General features: G+C 42.0%; 1 protein-coding gene across 1 annotated transcript; it reads left to right on the top strand.

The window, feature by feature from the left end:
• Positions 1–1159: 1159 nt before the first annotated feature.
• LOC308078131 (arrestin domain-containing protein 3-like) lies at positions 1160–19432 on the top strand. Its single transcript, XM_080419240.1, has 8 exons — positions 1160–1863; positions 6344–6425; positions 7316–7463; positions 8389–8491; positions 12262–12518; positions 13252–13405; positions 13982–14136; positions 16555–19432. The coding sequence occupies exons 1-8, from the start codon at positions 1554–1556 to the stop codon at positions 16615–16617; spliced, it is 1272 nt and encodes a 423-aa protein (XP_080275366.1). The 5' UTR covers positions 1160–1553; the 3' UTR covers positions 16618–19432.
• Positions 19433–20732: the final 1300 nt, after the last annotated feature.

The following is a 20732-nucleotide window of genomic DNA, read 5'->3' as shown; positions in this document are numbered from 1 at the left end:
CTGGTACAAGTAAAAGTCCAGAATTCAAAATGTCCTTGAGTAATAGTACAAAAGTATTGGTATCAAAATGTACTTAAAGTCCCAAAAGTAAAAGTACTCATTGTGCAGAATGTCCCATTTCACAAGTTCAAAATGTTTTTTTAAAAATCGTTTGAAAATAGCAGATCTACAAGCTCACGATGTGTTGCATCGTGACACATTGTGGGCTTATAAATCAGCTATTTTCAAATGGACAAAATATAAAGAAGTAGTTAGTGTATGTTTTGTAATAATAATCAAAATCTACAAAGTAATTAGTGACTAAAGTTTTCATATAATTGTAGTGGAGTAAAAAGGTACTGAAAATACTCCAGTAAAGTAAAAGTTCCTCAAAATTGTACTGTACGGTACTTGAATAAGTGTACTTATAGTTACTTTACACCAGCTGTCCGGTGTCCCCTGTTTGTTCTATTGACCCAGTGTGTTTTTCTGCCCACTCCACCCCACCCCAGCCCACACCACTCCTCCCCTCTCTTCAACTGCCCTGAGCTCTCTCTCCTCTCCCTGCCTGATTGCACTGAATGGACTCACCTGTGTTGTCAGATGAGCCTTGTCTTTCTAACGAGCTCCTGAGACTAAAGACTGCCTGACAGATGATTTCGTGCTGCTTCGTTGTGGTTTGGTTCAGTTCAGTTCTAACTGTTATGTTAGTTTAGAGTGAGGTTTAGTATTGTCTTATGTTAGTTTAGAGTGAGGTTTAGTATTGTGTTATCCAGTGTTGGGCTTGTGAACATGTGCTGTAGCCTACTTTTCCGAATTCCGACCCAAAATGTACTAGACATGTAGTAAAAAACAACAAAAAACTAAAGCCATGTTGTTGCTTTTAAATCCAGAAAAGCCTAATCTGGGAGCACATGCTGTTAAATCCATCCTAAACTCTAGAAAATAAATATATATATACATCTCATAAGTCAGGACTATAGGGACCCCAATCTTAATTGTAAAAGGTTTATTTAACTAGGGCCCAGGCATTAACTCATTTGGTTCCATTTCTAGGCTTCACACGTTTTTTTTTGTGTTGACCCCTGGTTGGTCCCCAGACCACACGTTGAGAAACTGTGTGTGTAAGCTATATGACCCCTCCTCTCTGTGCGCACATGCTCAGTGGAGGCTGTTGTTGCGCACTGAGCAGACCTGACTCCTTTAAGGAAAGAGAGAGCGAGAGAGAGACATAGAGACAGACATAGAGAGAGAGACTGAGAGAGAGAGCGCCACACAGTTCCAGTGACAGACCATCGTAAGAGCAGTATTATCCAACCACCCGGTGTGCGACTGACTGACGAACCCCAAACTTTTAGATGACAATCCAACGCCTCATGAAGCCCCTGACCCTTATGGTGGCCCTCCTGGTGACCCTGGTGACCCAGCTGGAGGGACGGGAGCGTCCAAGGCGTCGTCTGGAGAAAATCAGCCTTTAATACTAACTTTATTCTCCTTTTTTATCGGGGAGGTTGCGGTTATACAGTTTATTATCTGGACACAACATTCTGGGTCATCATCAATCAATCATCATCATGGTTCTGGCCAAGGTGAAGACCCTGGCCGTGCACTTCGACGGCCGCCGCCACCACGGTCCTCCGGACGAGATGAGCCACGGCATGCCGGCGTGCTTCTCCGGCGGGGACGCGGTCTCCGGCCGGGTGGTGCTGGAGGTGGCCGGCGGGGAGGCGCGGGTCAGGCGGCTGGACATCACCGCGCGCGGCGTGGCCAAGGTCCGCTGGACCGAGTCCCGCAACGCCGGCGCCAACACCGCCTACACGCAGAACTACACCGAGGAGGTGGACTACCTTAGCCATCATGACACCCTTATAGGAGAGGAGAGAGGTAAGGAATATGGGTGCTGTAGTGATGATGATGGTGTGTTTGTGTGCCCCCAGTGTTATTTTAATAGAACTCTGAGAGGATACAAATGTAACCAAATGGACCCTAGCGGGTCCATTTGGTTACATTTGTATACTCTCAGTTAGGCTGTAACTGTGTAATAACACAGTTATTAGTTATAACAGTTATAAGTATAACTAACCTAACTGATGGGATAGAATGTAACCAAATGGACACCAGTAGTGGGTTACATTTGGTTACATTTGTATACTCTCAGAGTTAGGCTATAACTGTGTACAAATGTAACCAAATGGACACCAGTGGTTACACCATTTGGTTACATTTGTATACTCTCAGAGTTGGGCTGTAATGACTGTTATAACTGTTATACCACAGTTACTGCAGTGATGCAAGAATGTAGGGCTATTGGCCTAAATTATGTATAAGGCTATACTTGACACATTAGTATTAATATTGGCCCTAATACTGGCTTGTGGATTGTTTTACGAAGTGTTTTATTGTTTGTATTGAAATTGGGATTCCCCTTCTTTAGCTGTTATTATTATTGCAAACAATCTTTATGTTGTTTCTGAAGTGGTGAGGTGACCTACATTCTGCTTACTAGTGGTCCTGATGATGCGACAACAGCTGACACTAAAAGATGCAATAGATAAGCTTAAAGACAGTCACCTTAAATGGAGACGGTAAAACAATATTGTGGCACAAATGAATTGTTATATCGGTTACCCGCTCATAACAATTATAGTTACCGGCTAAAACTAACCGATTTTTGAGAGTTTTACAGTCGGCATATTGACATAATGAAGAACCCCCAACCCCCCTCTTTTCAAGTTGATTTGCAAAGATTTAGAACAAATTACAATGACTACAAGTATAGGCCTATAAAGCAGTTAATGCTGGGGATTTAAAAACAAAATCTCTGGTAATTATGGTAAAGAATAAAATAACTGAGGCTATCCTATCTATGATTCTTCAGGCAACTCCCTTTGTTAGAAGCGGTTCAAACCTGTTCACAAACTGGCAGGAACTGAAAGGGGAGGGGAGGGGTTACACCACTGAGACAAGCATCTCTCTCTCTCTCTCTCTCTCTCTCTCTCTCCTTCTCCCACACACATATTAAGCTAGAATGTGATATGCCGACAGTAGCCTGAAGGTAACTTTAATTTTCAGTAATAAGTCATTAAATGTCAAGCTCATGTGTGCATAGAAAGTGGCCGCTAGCTGTCATCTTGTGGAGAGTGTTTGCTCTTAGGATGTCAGCACTAGTGACGTCACATTTCATGAGGAAGTTAAGTACACTTCACTATATGTGATAGATAGTGTATGTAAACAATGACTCTTCAACCTTCCCAATATCAAGGACGCCCCAATTTGATATGCATTATTTAAGCCATGGAATAACCTGGGTTAACCTATTAAAACCCGGAAAGCATCTGTGTCATTTTAGATTTTAGCTATATACATATATATAGCAACATACGTTTTTCAGAAAACTGTTAGGATTTAGAAGGCATTTGTAGAATCGGCCTCAGGTCTTTTACTCTAACTCTGAGAGGGTGCAAAACAAATGTGTACTCTCAGAGTTACAGACCCTAATTTTGGTCAATTTTGATCCCTGGTGGTCTCCAGACCTGACATTGAGAACCAGTATAGCCTTGTGGTGTTGTTGTTGTTGTTGTAGCGTATCGTAGATGAGGAGATTATCAGTTTAGTAACCTCTAAACCTCTGCGCTGATTAAAAGGGATCGTCAAGCCCCCGTCAACCAATAACAATTTGTGAAAACAACTATTGCTAATCTCTCTCGTTCTGGTCCAGCTCAGACCATAGCCTACACACTTTGCTGTAACGTTGATGTGTCGTTTAGCACACTTAAACCCTATTATACCTAGTTGACCCAGGAGTCCCCCATGGCTCTATACTTAGACCTCCTTACTTTATACCCCTTTGAGCTTGTAGATCAGCTATTTCTGCCGAACGTTTGCCCCCCATAATAGGCATGCTGTAGGGTTCACTTGGTTCATCTAAAATTCTTCACACAGCAAGGCAATTAGCCACATGTGTACACATCACAAGACACGAGCAGAAAAAAACACAACTTAATTGCAACTATAGACAAAACATTGAGGTCAAAATGGTGACGGGTTAGTGAGTTCACGACAAGAAAAGACAAGACTCCTTTTCTTTAAAAAAAAAAAGAGTTTTTCTGCATTGAGACAACAGGAAGACTGCACAGAAGATGGCAACAATAGCCCAGCAGCATTTACTTATGATTCATAACCTGAATGAATAACAACAATAAACACCTGGCATGTACAATGGCAATTATACATGTTGTGCTTGTTATGTGCTTGCTTTCAGCCATACTCCTGTTTGGGATTTTATTTACTGTATGTAAAAGAAAAAAATGACACTTTGCTAGAGGTTTGGGTTGTGTAGTTATAGCTTGCCATGATGATGTAACTCCAGATATTATTGGTGAGATATCTTCAGTTGTTTGCGACATTGATTAGAAATTGATCATCTTGACTTACGTTTCACACTGAAACATGTCTTAAAGTCACTCTTTTAGAACACAAAAACGAACGCAAATATAGCATATTCTGATAGTGTGTACACCATTACAAAACCTGACTCAGCACCCTGAAAACAAATGCTTTGTTTTGTAACATTATACATAGTCAGAAGCCACTTTATTTGCATTTGTTTATGTGGCAAAAGAGTCACTTTGAGACCTGTTTTACCTCATGAGGAGAATAGTTTGTATGATCAATTTCTCTTATCAACGTCACAACTATTGAAGAAATCTCACAAATATAAACATTCCTGTTTCAGTGTCTGAGCAAGTTTTGCTCAGAAACGGGAGCAAACTCACTCAGGAGCTGATTTGTCGGTATATATATATGTATATGTATGTATTTGTACTGTGATGGTGATTTGTGTTTATTGATTTCCAATGTACATGTACATTTCTCATGTTGGTAATAGAAATAAATAACTTGTGAATGTAGCTCAATCGTCTTGTCCTTTTTTATCTCAACTCTCCTGTGTCTTCTTAATGTCATCTCTGCTTCAATGTTAAAAGGTTAAGCAGCCTTAAGGGTCGTATATACTTAGCTGCGCGTACGGTGTCGCGCACCTGGAAAATAGCAGATCTACAAGCCGATCGGCTTGCGGATCGGCTTGTAGATCGTCTATTTCCGGGGGGCGCGACACCGGCGCGCGGCTAAAGTCTAAATCGGAGCATTCCTCCGTTTGCCCTCCTCATACCCATCATGCCACAAGACCACATGGTCTTACACAAAATGGGGCGGGGACTTGTCAGAATCCAACAAATGGCAAGCCTCAGCAGTCGTTCTGTGTGTCACACTTCCTCCTATGAGGGGATGGGGGTTGGTCATACTACGTGTGTGTAAGTGTGTGTGTGTTGGAGTATCCGGCTGAGGGAGGCTGCACAGTCTGGTTCATACCGGTCTGTTCCTGCTTCTCTGTCTGCACTGCATGCCGGCGATTTGACAGCACATGCACGCACGCACGTGCACACACACACACATTCAACAGATATGTTGTAGGCCCGGGTAGGCTGATACGGACGGCCCTGGTGCCAAAGATAACATGCAGACATACGTGCGTGCGCGTGCAGGCATGCACACACACACACACACACAGGAAATAAAAGTTAGATGGGGTTGAGCGCAGCTTCGAATTTAAATGTAAACAGAACAGTGAGAATGAGGAAGTGGAACAAGGTCATCTTTCTTTCTCAGGGTGTGTCTCTTCTGTACAGTGTTACGCTGTCTCCATAGTATGTACAGTATATACAGTATTTATTTGGGATTGGTTTCATGGTTTTTCAACAGTTTTTTTTTTTGGTACAGTATTTGTACAACGACCTGTTATTTCTATTAGATGGTTTTGTGTTTTTAGGTGTTTTTTTATGATGACCGAACTGAATTTCTCTCGAGGGATTAAATAAAGGTCTTGTCTATGTGAAGTTTTCGGAAAAGCTGTGATGTCCGTTCCAAATTATCATCTTCAATGATAGTATGATTGTCAGTCACTGTCACATTTTGGAGAAAATAAAATGGTTTTCTTATTAAAAAAAAAATCATGATTGTGTCTGTGTACATTTGTGTGTGTGTGTCTCTGCTCTCAAGCTGTTCCATTTGAAATGAATCACATGTGAGTCCCTTATACCTTCATCCTATTATGGTGGTGTGTGGCACAAAAAAATGTTTTTGAACATTTTTGATCTGTTGGCCTACAATGACGTATACCAAAAAAAGGGGAGCGCCAGGTTGAACGTGGTTAAATATACAGAGCGGGGATCAAATGACGGGTGTTCCTTCAGAGCAGGTGTGAACTTGTACACATGCGTGTCTGTATGGATTCTGTACTGTACAGTACAGTATGTGCACCATGCATGGTATGGTGTATTTGGAATGCTGTTCTTCTGTCTTTCAGATGAAGACAGCCCAGAGGAAGGCCTAACGGTCCTCCATGCAGGCGTACACGAATTTGCTTTCAGCTTCAACCTGCCACAGATGTAAGTATGATAAATAATACAATTTTATTTATAGGCCTTCTGCACTTGACATTTGAAACAAATCTGCAAAGTGCAAGTGTAGCAAATGCAACCTTAAAGCTGCCATCCTCAAGTTTTATGTAACGCTCCGGGATTCGAACCCGCGGGTCTCCTGCGTGGGAGGGATCAAAACGCCTACCTACCTACCTACCGCTCATTCAAGAGGCAGTCCCTGCTTGTCCGGGGGGGGATATTGGAGAATTAACCTCTTAAACCCTACAGTATATATACTTCATAGACAGGGATCCATCAGGGCTCTATACTTGGGCCTCCTCCTTTTTTTCCCCCTCCGCACCAAATCTCTTGGCCAAAAATAGCTGATCTACAAGAATGTGTCACGTTGCGACGCATTCTGAGCTTGTAGATCTGTCTATTTTCGGCCCAACATTTGCCTATTATGACCATGTCACTCATGTAGATCAGTGTTTCTCAACCCGTGGTCCGGGGACCACCAGTGGTCCTTGAGGGTGTTCCAGGTGGTCCCCAGCTAAATGATGGAGAGTTGGTAATGAAATGGACCCTTATAGATGGGTCCATTTGGTTTCATTTTACGCTCTCAAAGAGTTAAATAAGTGTTAAACGTCTGCGTTACTTAATTAAATAATTGTTATTTTGATCAACGTTTGCCTGTTATCTCTCCTGTGGTACCAGCATCAATACAGCATGTGGAATTGTGGACAAAATCTTATCCAACGACAACAAAACATTCTAAGTCTTGGTCTCAAATGCCGAATAAATAAATGGGCTTTGATATGAAAAAGGGTTGAGAAACCACTGCAGTGCAGTAGATCAAACGGCGCCCTATAAACGCTCTTTCCTGACTCCTCTTATGTCGTTGCTCCTCTTGTCAGGCCCCTGGCCACCTCATTCGAAGGGAAGCACGGCAGCGTGAGGTACTGGGTTCGAGCCGAGCTGCACCGTCCGTGGCTGCCCACCGTCAAAGTGAAGAAGGAGTTTGTGGTGTTCGAACACATCGACATCAACACGCCACTCCTGCTGGTAAGGAAAACATAAACCCATCAGCATTCAGACATAATAATCCATTCATATCAAGTAAGGCTGAAAGATATACGTTTTTGTACATTTGCTTATAGAGTTGTGTGAAATGTGCCCTTTGCCATTCACCCGTCCCGACTATTTGAAGCTGTGCTATTAATACATTCACCCATCCCGACTAAGCAGTGGGTGCTATTAATACAGCATCCAGGGAGCACTTAGGGGTTAGGGGGTCTTGCTCAGGGACACTTGGAACACATGGACTGTGGGTGGGCTAGGGGTCGCACCGGCGACCTTCCAGTTCCTAGACAGCCTCTCTACCCATTCAACTACGGCTTCCCATGTCAGATGATTCATCCACTATTAATGCCCTAAACAACAAAAATACCTAGTTTAAAACCCGTTAAGACCTGAACAAGATCTGTGTCACATTTTCATTTGAGCTAAAAAGCATTATTTTACACTTTGGCTATTCAAAAATAGCAGATATGCAAGCTCGTAGCGCGGCACCGAGTGCCGCGCTACGAGCTTGTATATCTGCTATTTTTGAAAAAACTTGAAAATTTGTGCAAATCTTTGAATATATATTGTTTAAAGCGAACATTTTTAACTCTATTCTTTGCTTCTGGGGGGTCCCTGGAACAAGATATTTTGAGATGGGGGTCGGCGGTCAAATGCATATGATTTTGGGGTTCCTTGACATGGAAAAGTTTGAGAACCACTGATATAGAAACATACGTTTTTTTCAGAATACTGTTGGAGAATCGGCCTCAGGTCTTAATGGGTTAATGACCTAAACAACAAAAATACCTTGTTTAAGGAATTGCAGCCGCTACAATTTGGAAATTGCAGTAGTTCCTATTGCATTGTTGTCATATGAATAGTTCAGCCCTATAATGTGCAGCTTTGTGTTGTTATTGTTGAACAGGCCTCTCAGGCTGGGACCAAGGAGAAGACCCTGTGCTGCTGGTTCTGTGCTTCTGGGCCCATTTCTGTCAGTGCCAAGATAGAGAGGAAAGGATACACTCCAGGTAATAAAAGACTCGGAATTTAAAATCTACTTGAGTAAAAGTACAAAAGTATTGGCATCGAAATGTACTTAAAGTACCAAAAGTGAAGTACCCGTTAAGCAGAATGTCCCATTTCAAGTTTTCAAATGTATAACGATCTTTTGAAAATAGCAGATCTTCAAGCTCACAATGCGACGCATTGTGAGCTTGTAGGTCGGCTATTTTCAAATGGCCGAAATGTATACTGTATAGGGCTGAAGTGGTTAATGTATGTTTTGTAATAATAATCAAAATCTACAAAGTAACTAGTAACTAAAGTTTTCAAATAATTGTAGTGGAGTAAAAGTACAATAGTGGAGTAGAAGTACAAGTACTGAAAATCGGAAATACTCCATTAACTCATTGACTGCCAGAGTTAAAACCTCGTTCATAGCAGCCCTTGCCAGCGATTTTCGTGTTTTTTTGTTTCGTTATTTTGTTATTTAATTCACATCTAGAAAGTCTACCTTGACACTTGAATCGTTTTGATCGTTCCACCACCAGAGAGCAGCACATACCAAGCTTGATCGCCTCTCGATCACACTCGCCCCCTCCCAGACCCACTCACACAGTGAAACACATGAACCGGAAGTGAAATGTTTCAGATTCTGTTATCGGCGAAAATTACTTTGTGATACACAACGGGGATAACTGTTCGTCACCCAGACCATAGATTATAGGAGGGGAGGTCTCCGATCGCTTTTCATAGCGTGTGAAAAACCGTTTGTTTCCCTATTATGGTCGAAAATGACTGGGGGGAAAAATGTAAAACCGAAAACGGAACCCAAGTCATGGAACCGGATGCAGTGGTGGTTGAAGTAAGTGGAACCCGAAACTTAGCCTGATTCATAACAGAATAGCGTGATCAGAGCATAAAGATCAATAAAGACGTTAGATCGCATTAATGCGATCCTGGCGGCCAAGCGCGCTATTTATTAGATCGCGTTAATGCGATAATGGCGGCCAATGAGTTAAAGTAAAAATACCTAAATATTTTACTTAAGTACAGTACTTGAGTAAATGTACTTAGTCACTTTACACCACCGGATAATACATACAACAATACATACAATACACCAACCAACATCTGGCGTCACATCTGTCAGAGAGGAAAGGTTTTACACTCCAGGTAATGAAAACATCTGGATTCACATCTGTTAGATGGAGAGGAAAGGTTACGCTCCAGGTAACAACAACACCAGCCAACATCTGGCTTCACATCTGTTTAGACAGACAGGTCAGGTTACACCATATGACCGTTTCCAACCACAAGGTTCACCGCCAACTCAGCTTATGAGGATATAGCACGGCTAGGCTGCGGCAAGTCGTGCGGTAAGTAGCCTACCGGGAGCTGATGGTAGGTGTTGCTGCGCTCCACCTCAGCGATCCATCTCCCAGGGGTCTATAGTGCATTGTGAAACGGACGGATAGACTCCCACGCTCTATAAGCTTATTGTCTATATATAGACTTACTGTGTGTATATATATATATATATAGCTTATTGTCTATATATAGACAATAAGCCTCTCTGACCTACTTACTTACTTACTCACTGCTTACATATATATACGTACATACAGTATAGAAAGTGCAACAGAACGTTTCTACGCGTCACGTATAAAAAGGGTCAAACACAGTTCAACTTCCTGACGTGTGTGTGTGTGTGTGTGTGTGTGTGAGAGAGAGATGAGCACGAATGCAACAATTTCAAGGGGACCGCACCCGCACTACTATGCTTGGCACTACTACGCCTGTCAGATTGCCCCCCCCCCCTTCTATAAATGTTCTCAATGAAAATGAATTAATTCAATCAGTCGCTACAAGTGTGAAAATACCTTTATGCTGCGTTCACACAAGCAGCGAATAAAGCTACAAAATGTGCGGCCCTGTACTGTACAGTGGTGTACGTAACATTTTGAGGTATTTTGTCTTTACTGGAGTATTTCCAATTTTCAATACTTTTGCTTCTACTCCACTACATCTCAGAGGCAAATATTGTACTTTTACTCCACTACAATTATTTTTAAACTTTAGACCTACAACACTACAAATGTGTAGAGTATGTTTGAAAATAGCAGATCTACAGCGCATGTAGATCTGCTATTTTCAAACATTTTTGTACTTTAACTTTTGGTACTTCTAAGTATATTTTGTACTTTTACTCAAGTAACATTTTTGAACACCGGCCTTTTACTTGTAACAGAGTATTTGTATAATGTGGTATTGCTACTTTTACTTAAGTAAAAAATCTGAGTATACTTCTTCCACCACTGCTGTGCATGGTGGCTGCCGAGTGGAGTGTTGCTCAAGCCACACTGCGTAAATCAAATCAAATCAATCTTTATTTATATAGAGCACATTTACAACCATCGGAATTGACCAAAGTGCCGTACAGAATGAGGCGTGACATCGACAAGACAAACATGTGTGTGCGTTGTGCAACGACGCGGCATACATTAAGAAATCAAATGGAATGACGATGAAAAGGGTAAAACAGCACAGGGGACTAGAATTACGTTTTTGTTCCATTTGCGTAACGGAGCAGGAATTGTAGAGAGAGAGAGAGAGGTGTGGAAATGGTGAAAGAGAAACATTTGATTGATGCTTCACTGCGTCATTGACGTGCTGAAGAAAGTTGAAACCAGCTGAGCTTTGTTTCTATAACGCGTCATGCTGGGTTGTAAGCTTCTGCTAGTAAGAATCAGCTTGTGACTGCGATTCGTTCCTGTTCGCGGATGACTCGGCTCTCCTGGTCACGGGCAAGGACAAAGTTCAGGTCGAAAAAGCCCTTCGCTGGGAACTCTGTCAAATCTGCACCTGGTTCGCTGATAACAAACTATCGTTACGCCTGGGTAAAACTGAATCCATTCTCTTTGTGTCCAAAACCTCTGCAAGGCCGACGGCTTCACAGTAAAAGTGAGTGACAATGTTATCACAAGAAAAGGAAAGGAGGAAATGACCTATACCTGGGTTGTATTTTAGAGGCAAAATCTTTCCAGTGAAAAAATGGCAACTGAAGTTATCAAAAAAAAGTCAACCAAAGAACAAGATTTTTGTACAGGATCTGCTCACTGGTCAGTAGGAATACATTCTCATACTCCTACTCATCCAATGTCACTTCGACTATGCATGCACCTCATGGTACCATAGCACCACAAAGGCCTTAAAAACAAGGCTCCAGACATCCCAAAACAAACTGGTCAGGCTACTGCTTGGCCTCACACCTACAACTCATCTAACCCCTGCTCATTTCACTAAGGTGGGATGGCTCAGGGTAGAGGACAGAGGACAGCAACTTGCAATGGGCCTGGTCTACACGATACACTACACCACAAAGACACCCATGTACCTGTCAAACTACTTCAAAAACGTCAAAGACGTCCACAATCACAACACCAGCGGGAGCTCCACAAATCACGTTCAACCCAGATTTGGCTCAAACAAGGGGTTACATTTGTTCTACTGCTATGCCACCAAAATGTGGAATGCCCTACCAACAGTCATGAAACAGTGTGAATCCTTACTTTCCTTCAAAACCGCTCTTAAAGAGCACTTACAGGTGGCTGTAATTTTGAACTGGCCCCTGTTACATTGTACATTCTCAAGAGTTAAAGATCTATAAGGGTCCATTTGGTTACCAACTCTGTCAAACTAGCAATATATTTAGAAGCATTTTCCATTAAAACAGTGTTTACTGTACATATCTTTCTTATATATAATGCGTTTACATTTCTACCCTCTCTGCCCTCAGGTGAGTCCATCCAGATCTTTGCCGAGGTGGAGAACTGTTCATCGCGCGTGGTGGTGCCCAAGGCCGCCCTGTACCAGACCCAGACCTTCTTCGCCAAGGGCAAGGCCCGGCAGATCCAGCAGCTGGTGTCCAAGCTGCGAGGAGACACGCTACCTCAGGGCAAGAGCCAGAGCTGGGAGGGCAAGCTGCTCAAGATCCCTCCCGTGTCCCCGTCCATCCTGGACTGCCCCATCATCAGAGTCGAATACGATCTGGTGGTGAGTCCACGACCTCTGACCCTTCTTGTGTGTGTGTGTGTGTGTGTGTGTGTGTGTGTGTGTGACATGTCACCACAGTGAAAACATTTTGTCAACTTTGTTGACATCCACAGGGAAAGCCGCGCTGCTATTGGACCCAATGTTGAGTGTGACAGTAAATTTTGATTTAGTCATAGTCTTTTGAATAAAATTCCATTTAGTTTTAGTCAAATTTGACATCAGAAATGTTTAGTTTTTGTCTAGTTTTAGTCGACTAAATATCATAAGATTATAGTCGGCTAAATCTACAGTTGATTTAGTCGTATGTATTTTGGTGGTGCCTTGATGGCGTCGTAATGGCTGATTTTACACTTGGTTGCATGCTGAAAATAGCCGATCTACAAGCTCACAACGCGTCGCTTGTAGATCTGCTATTTTCAGAGCGCAACACCCAAGCGCAACCAAGCATAACATTACTTCTCTTAGTTCTACTGGATCTCTTCTAGTCCCTAACATGTTCTAGTTGTCTAGTTTTTATTTGAAATTGTCAATATATTTTAGTCTTAGTTTTAGTCATCATAGCTTAGTTTTTATTTAGTTTTCGTCAGTGAAAAAAGGTACGGTAGTCGACGAACATTTTTCGTCATAGTTGACGAAATCAACGAACCCCCAAATAGTCTGCCACCTTCAGTAGTCTGACACATCCACACAAAACAAAACCTGCATCCCTCATCTGTCTGTTGTTATGTTCCAGGTGTACGTGGACGTCCCAGGGGGCTTGAACCTGTGTGTGTCCTTACCGTTGGTCATAGGGACCATCCCGCTGCACAGCTGCTCCACTCGCACCTCCAGCATCAGCAGCCACTGCAGCAACATGAGCTGGCTGGACGAGTCCGACAGACCTGAGGGTACGCACACACACACACACACACACACACACACACACACAAACAGCCTATCGTGTTCGCACACCAGTGGTCGAAAGCAACTAAGTACATTTACTCAAGTACTGTACTTAAGTAAAATGTTGAGGTCTTTTTTTTACTTTACTGGAGTATTTCCAATTTTCCGTACTTTTACTTCTACTCCACTACATCTCAGAGGCAAATATTACTCCACTTTTACTCCACTACAATTATTTTACAACTTTAGTTACTAGTTACTTTGTAGATTTTGATTATTATTACAAAACATACATTGCCCACTTCAGCCCTATATGTACATTTCGGCCATTTGAAAATAGATGATCTACAAGCTCACAATGCGTCGCGTCTGTGAGCTTGTAGATCTGCTATTTTCAAAAGATTGTATACATTTGAAAACTTGTGAAACTGGACATTCTACATAATGAGTACTTTATACTTTTGGTACTTTAAGTACATTTGAATTCCAATATTGTATACCAGTATTGACACACACACACGCACACACAAATGCACACACACAACGATCTCTAACGTGCGTTCTCTTCCGTGTTGTCGTAGCTCCTCCCAGTTACAGCGACCTGGCCGTGTCAGAGGAGCACAGACAGGACTGTCTACGTGGCTGCGACGCAGATGCAGAGGCCGACCACCAGGGGTCGCTGCTGCTGGCATACGTCACACAGTTCACATATCTGCCACCGCCACTTTACGCCGAGGTAAACAACATTCATTCACAAATATTCCTACTCATTGAAAACGTCAGGAAAACAATCCTGGCGTCCTTGTGTTCTGACATCAATTAGTTTACAAATCATAATGTGTCAGGCTTAGTTGTAGATAATCATCCTCTAACCTCTAGACCAGTGGTTTTCAACCTTTTTCATATCAAGGTCCATTATTTATTCCGCATTTGAGCCACGGATTCACCATTTGATGAGATTTAGCCTCTCAGACCCAAAACTACAAGTATTTTGTTATCCTTGGATAAGATTTTGGCCACAATTACATGCTGCATTGATGTACCATAGGAGAGACAATAGGCAAACGTTGATCAAAAGAACAATTCTTCTACAATCTCTAATTGTGTAGACTTCTTGTCAATTAAGTAATGCAGATGTTTAACAATAAGTTAACTCTTGAAAGCGTAACATTTTTACGCGCTCAAGAGTTAAAGATCTATAAGGGTCCATTTGGTTACCAACTCTCCCATCATTTAGCTGGGGACCACCTGGAACCCCCTCAGGGACCACTGGTGGTCCCCGGACCACTGGTTGAGAACCAGTGCTCTAGACTAAACTAGGGCACAGCCAGGGGCGTCAATTGGGTATGGCAAGGTACAGTATGGCAGGTGCCATACCTTGGCTCCAGAAAGAAAGAATGATAATAAATAAAAAATAATAATCATGAATAGTAGCCTAATGCAGGTGTAAGACCATTGTGTTTTTATTGTGTTATAGGTAGAATGCGTAATTTTCTATGCATTTCGGGGAAAAAATGGTCGCACGGCCATGATAGGTGTCCCTTATTTTCATCTCTGGGAGTTGGCAACCCTAACCTTGCCATACCTTAGCTTTTGCTGAACTGACGCCACTGGGCACAGCATAGAAAGAGAGTGAGCACAACTCAGTCACAAATAATAATCTACTTTATTTACTGGATGAGTTCAACAGAGCCTTCCTCAGCGTGATCATTACACTGAGGATGGCTCTACCCAAATGCGTCTGTGTGCCAACCTATACCGATATAAAACCTACCGATATAAAATCTACCGCGTTGTAAAACCTACCGCGTTGTAAAACCTACCGTGTTGTAAAACCTACCGGTATAATGAAGGACACTTCCGTGAGTGCCGGCATTCTGCTTTCATTACAGCATGCAACACCACTACTAACTATTATCAAGGTCATTGGTCGTGGAATGATTTACAGGCAGAACTTAAAATAGAATATCTAATATCTTTACCAGAGTCTAAGAGACGGATAATGGACACGTTGTCCATGTCCTGCTCACGTTTAGTATTAATAATTAACCGTTAGTTGTTTTTTATTTGTATTTGATCTTCTTTATTATGGATCTGCTGCACATTTCTGTTATCGTTTTGTACTTCTGCTTACGTGTTTTCTTAGGCCTCGTCTCGGCCAGGTCGCACCTGTACAAGTCTCGAACCTCAATCGAAATACAATACATATACATACACTACCAAAATTAACATGACTTTAACCACTTAAACCCTATATATTTTGTTTATCTTGTGAGCTTGTAGATTGGCTATTTTCGCCAAATGTTCGGCAAATATTCAATCAATTATGTAATGCCCAGAATAGGGATGCTATTAAATCAGAATCCCTATTGTCATCGTATGCAAGCGTTCAGTGACATTCTATTGCCACTCTGTTGGTGTAATTTCAGTGCATAAAAAGACAAGACACAGACGCACAATTAAAATAATAATATATATATATATATTTAAAGTGACATCCATATATTGCGTATCACATTGAAGTCCATAAAAGCAGTGTCCTGTCCATAAACATAATTCATCACGGTAGAGTCAATATTGCAGGTGAATGTGATTAAAGTGCAAGGTGCAGGCAGCAGAAACCAGTCTCTCAGTTTCTGTTCTTTTTTTCCCCGCTTGTCTTCTATGAAACCACGTTGCGCAGCGAAAATAGCCGATCTGCAAGCTCTCAATGCGTCGCAGACGCTTTGAGAGCTTGTAGATAGGCTATTTTCTGTATTATTCTTTTTTAAGATTTGAGCATTTGATGTGGTCAAACTAGCATTATGTTTTAGAATCATTTTCCATAAAACCCTAATGGTCTCGGACCATTGGGTAAATAAAAGCTAAGGCCTCAATCTGTGATTTCTTCACCTGGTTGGCTGTATGAAGAACAGCAGTAACAATATTACTAAAACATAATCATTTTACATAATGTGTTAATTGTCTAGGAAACAGCGCGGGGGGGGGATACTTTCACACTTGTTTCACAAATCGCATAATAGGACATTTTTTTCCAGTCGTGACGTTTTATTTTGCTTAAATCCATGTGAATGGCATTTAACCCGTCCAGCGATAAATATTCTGAGGTGTGTGTGTGTGTGTGTGTGTGTGTGTGTGTGTGTGTCTCCCTTAGGTTGACCCTTACCCAGATGACGTGGACAGTTGTGGCAGACCGTTCCTGTGTCCATCGCGCTGAATGAAGAAGAAGAGCACAGAGCTGCTCAGAAGAAGCACACTGCAGCTGCAGCCAGCAGCATGCCTCAGGTCAGAGGTCACAGAGGTCACCCAACGGGCCACATCATCATGTCACGATGAGTGGAGGCGAGGAGGAACACCGGTTCACACAGAAATGCCACTTATAGGAGAGAAGTGTTCGCTGACCGTTGTTTTGTGGGGAATGCGGGTTTTTCGGCTCCATGTACTGAATGCTTTCTAGAACTTTCTTTTTGACAAATTTGGAATATTTGCCCGAAATATGGATGCCAGGGTTCACGTTAGGTTAACGTAATTTTTTTAAATGGTGTTATTATCAAACATAAATATGAAACATATCAGACATGCATTTCCCCAAAAGGAAATGCATGTATTTCATTCAGTGTGACCAGAAGCAGTGATAAAACATAACCCCCCCCCCCCCACCGACCACTAAAAACGAATGAGCAGACCCCCATCCCACCCCAGATAATCCAAACCTGTGTGTATGCCTTTTGCGCCAACACATTTCCAAAACCACGCCCTCTTTTTACTTGGGAGTGGCCGCGCCGAGCACCCAATGGCCTTGTACCGTCGTCGACAAGCGCGCCGTCTTGAGTTGGCAAAGCCAGGGAGGACGGAATAGTTTTAGCACCGGTTTCCAAATTGCACATGCGTATGTTTTTGAATTGTTTCCAATGGGAGCGCCACATATTTTTACGCTGTGCTGGCAATGCCAGCGCCGTGACAAGGCGATGAGCGTCCATTTTGCGCTGCGGGGGTGTCACAGTCTGGAGGTTTTAACCGGGAACGCATCTGTCTGTCATTTTAGATGTCTTTGGCTATTCAAAAATGGCAGATTTACAAGCTCATTGTAGATCTGCTATTTTAGAAAAAAAGATTGTGAAAATGTGTGCAATGTACGAAATATTTTGAGATGGGGGGGGGGGGTTATTGACATCATTGTAGAACCCCCAGAAGCAAAGATTTGAGTTACAAATGTTCGCTTTCAAAAAAATAACATATTCAAAGATTTGCACACATTTTCATGATTTTTCAAAAATAGCAGATCTGCAAGCTCGTAGCGCAGCACTCGGTGCCGCGCTATGAGCTTGTATATCTGCTATTTTTGAATAGCCAAAGTATAAAATAATGGTTATAGCTCAAAGCTAAAATGACACGGATGCGTTCCCGGTTTTAATGGGTGTCCAGAGTTTGAAATATTTTCGACTCTCGCTTTCCGCCGGATGGACAGCGTTAGCCAATGGCTAACGTTTGAAATGTGTTTGACTGTGAAAGGCATACATGCTCCTAGAGAACTGCTATCCTTCTGCTAGAGGAAAGCCAAAACCTCATAACAGTGGTGTGACTATGGAGAGAGACAGAACAAAACAAAAAGACAATAGTAACTGGTCAGAAGCATCTGTTTTTGCCTCAACCTGAATTTTGCACACGTCTATCTTAATGTTTTGTTTCGTTTCGTTTTTTCTACCTGTGGCTTGAAATGGTTAACTTCCACAGGCGCTTTGTCAGGTTCTTTTCCACTATGTACACGCTATAAGCCACTGCGGTTCTCAACGTGAGGTCTGAGGACACCCAGGGGGTCCTAATTGAGGGGATTCCTAAATGATTGATAGTTAGGAACCAAATGGATCCTTTTTACAGGTCTATAACCGGTCCAAGAGTGTGCAAAAGGGATGTGAGTGCACCCTTATGCAGAGCTAAATGAACACTGAGGATTATACAGTTTTAGATTGGGGTCCCAGAGGGTACAAATCACATCAAATGGGCGTCCGTGGCCTAATAATACATATCAAACTGGGGGTCCTTGAAATAAGTAAATGTTGAGAATCACTGTGCTGAAGCAGAAAGGCCACATGTGTTATTACAGTGGGGATGTTTGAGCTGCAGTCTTGAGTGTGGCCTACAGGTGTCACTAACCTGCTTGGCCTCAGGGTGAGATATTGTTGTGCTGGTGGTGGTGTTGAGTGTTGAACACGATGCATGATGTGAGTTGAACAAAAAAAGAACAAGAAGAGATGAGACACTGGAAAAGACAGCCAGTTCATTAAACTGCAGCGTTTGACCACGTGACATCATTCAAAAACATTCTAGAATAGCCGATGTGTGAACCTTTCTAAAGAACTAAAGAATATTGAAAACTGTTGCAAAATTTTGGTCATTTTTTTTCAGGGTTATTATAATTTCTTTCCTCCAGAATGTCTTTATAAATGTTGGAATATTGTGACCTATAATGACATGTCCAAAAACAGTGATGCCAGGTTGACAGCGGTTAAAACGGTACACATTGTGTGTGTGTGTGTGCGCGTCTGTCTGTCTGTCTGTCTGTCTGTCTGCGTGCGTGCTTTCATACGTGCGTATTATGTGTGTGTGTGTGTGTGTGATCATAATGACCAGGTATACACCCTCAACTGGGTTTATGTTGAAGCACAATTTTGACCAATCGATACAAAATATTGTGATTGTGTTACCATGGAGACGGATTGTTGGCTCAACAAAAAAAAAGAAAAAGCATTTGTGTTTCTAGATGCAGGTGTTAAAAAAAGAAAAGAAAATGTGTAAAAATGACAATGTTTACAATTTAATAATCGAAGTGAGAATGTTGTTCAAATATTACTCCTCCTCCTAATTTCTAAATACCAAGTGCAATATATTTTTATATTTGTGAGTTTTTTGCACTAGTTTTTCATACAGTTTGGTGTTCTTTTTTTGTTGTTGCTGCATTACGTCATTGTTCTGATCTTAATGCTGTCATGTTATTGTTTTTTTTTATAATAAAAGAAAAATATTTAATAATAGCAACTGATCTATCTTTGTTGTTCATTCTTTCAGGGCCCATATTCCCTGTTTTTACATTTTAGACTCATTACCCGGTAAAAAAAAACATTTTTAAATAGAAATTTTTTAAAGTGGGTGCTGGGGGCGTGTCCTCTCCTCTGCGTCATCAGCGCCCATACCCAAGGTGGGGTTGGCGAAAGGGTCTTTCTGTGAGGAGTTTGCATTGTTCTCCCCATGTCCCCTAGGGTAGGTACCCTCACAAAAACATGCAGTAATCCTGGTCTCTATACTGCCTCCCCCTTGATAGCCGGGGCGCCTGATGGAGGGGAAAGGAACTGGTTGGAATAACGTGTTCCTTCCACGCGCTACGTCCTACTGGGGAAATTCCCCCCTGTCAGGTGATAAGAAGGCTAGTTGGCTGTCATGCATTGAAGGAGGCATGAGCTCGGCTCTGAGATCCCTATGCTGGCAGGGGGCGTGTAGCGCCCAGGATTACTTAGAATTGGCACTGGGTGAAAAAGGGTTGCAAAATCGTGGGATAAAAACAATTATAAAAAAAGAAATACCCAAACAAGTTAGGCCACCCTTATTTTTATAGGTTCAACACAATAATATTTATAAGAGTGAATCAGATCCTAATAGTTGTACATTTCATAATGTTGCTTACAAAAACAAGACTTAAGAATAATTTATTTCGCAGGTACATAATCATCATCATCATAACCTTTATTTCAACTCGGAGCACAGTTGAGGGCAAGCCCTCATTTTCAATGTAGCCGAGATACAACAATCAACAGGAATACATTTACATACATCGATATTAATTAATAATCATAGAGAATAGAAAATACTCAGCATTTCAAGAAAGAACAGGAAAATTTAATAAAACAGTTACAGTCTGGTACAAAGGTGCTGGAAACCATTGCTCTATATTGACCCAATGAGGGCAGTAATCAGATTTTTAGGGACTTAGGCAGATGGTGCACTAACAGAGAATGCTACCTTGCCTAGCTCTGTATGCGCAGATGGAACCCGAACGGGTCTGGTGGGTACTAGGGTTCTGATCCAACATATCACAAATATATGGGGGGAGCATTCCTGAGATATAGCTTTAAAAATAAACCGATACCAGTGCTTATCACGCCTCACAGAGAGTGAGGATAAGCCTGCGTTCTCATAAAGAGTACAGTGATGGGTACCATAACTGTCACCAGTTACCCACCTTAAGGCAGAATGGTACACTGTGTCGAGGTGATTTAAATTTGATGGGGCAGCAATCCTATAAATAATGTCTCCATAATCTAACACAGAAAGAAAAGT

Source organism: Gymnoscopelus braueri (genome assembly GCF_963280865.1).
Source record: "Gymnoscopelus braueri genome assembly, chromosome: 22".
Taxonomy (NCBI): Eukaryota; Metazoa; Chordata; class Actinopteri; order Myctophiformes; family Myctophidae; genus Gymnoscopelus; species Gymnoscopelus braueri.
This window is presented reverse-complemented; position numbering and strand designations above follow the sequence as displayed.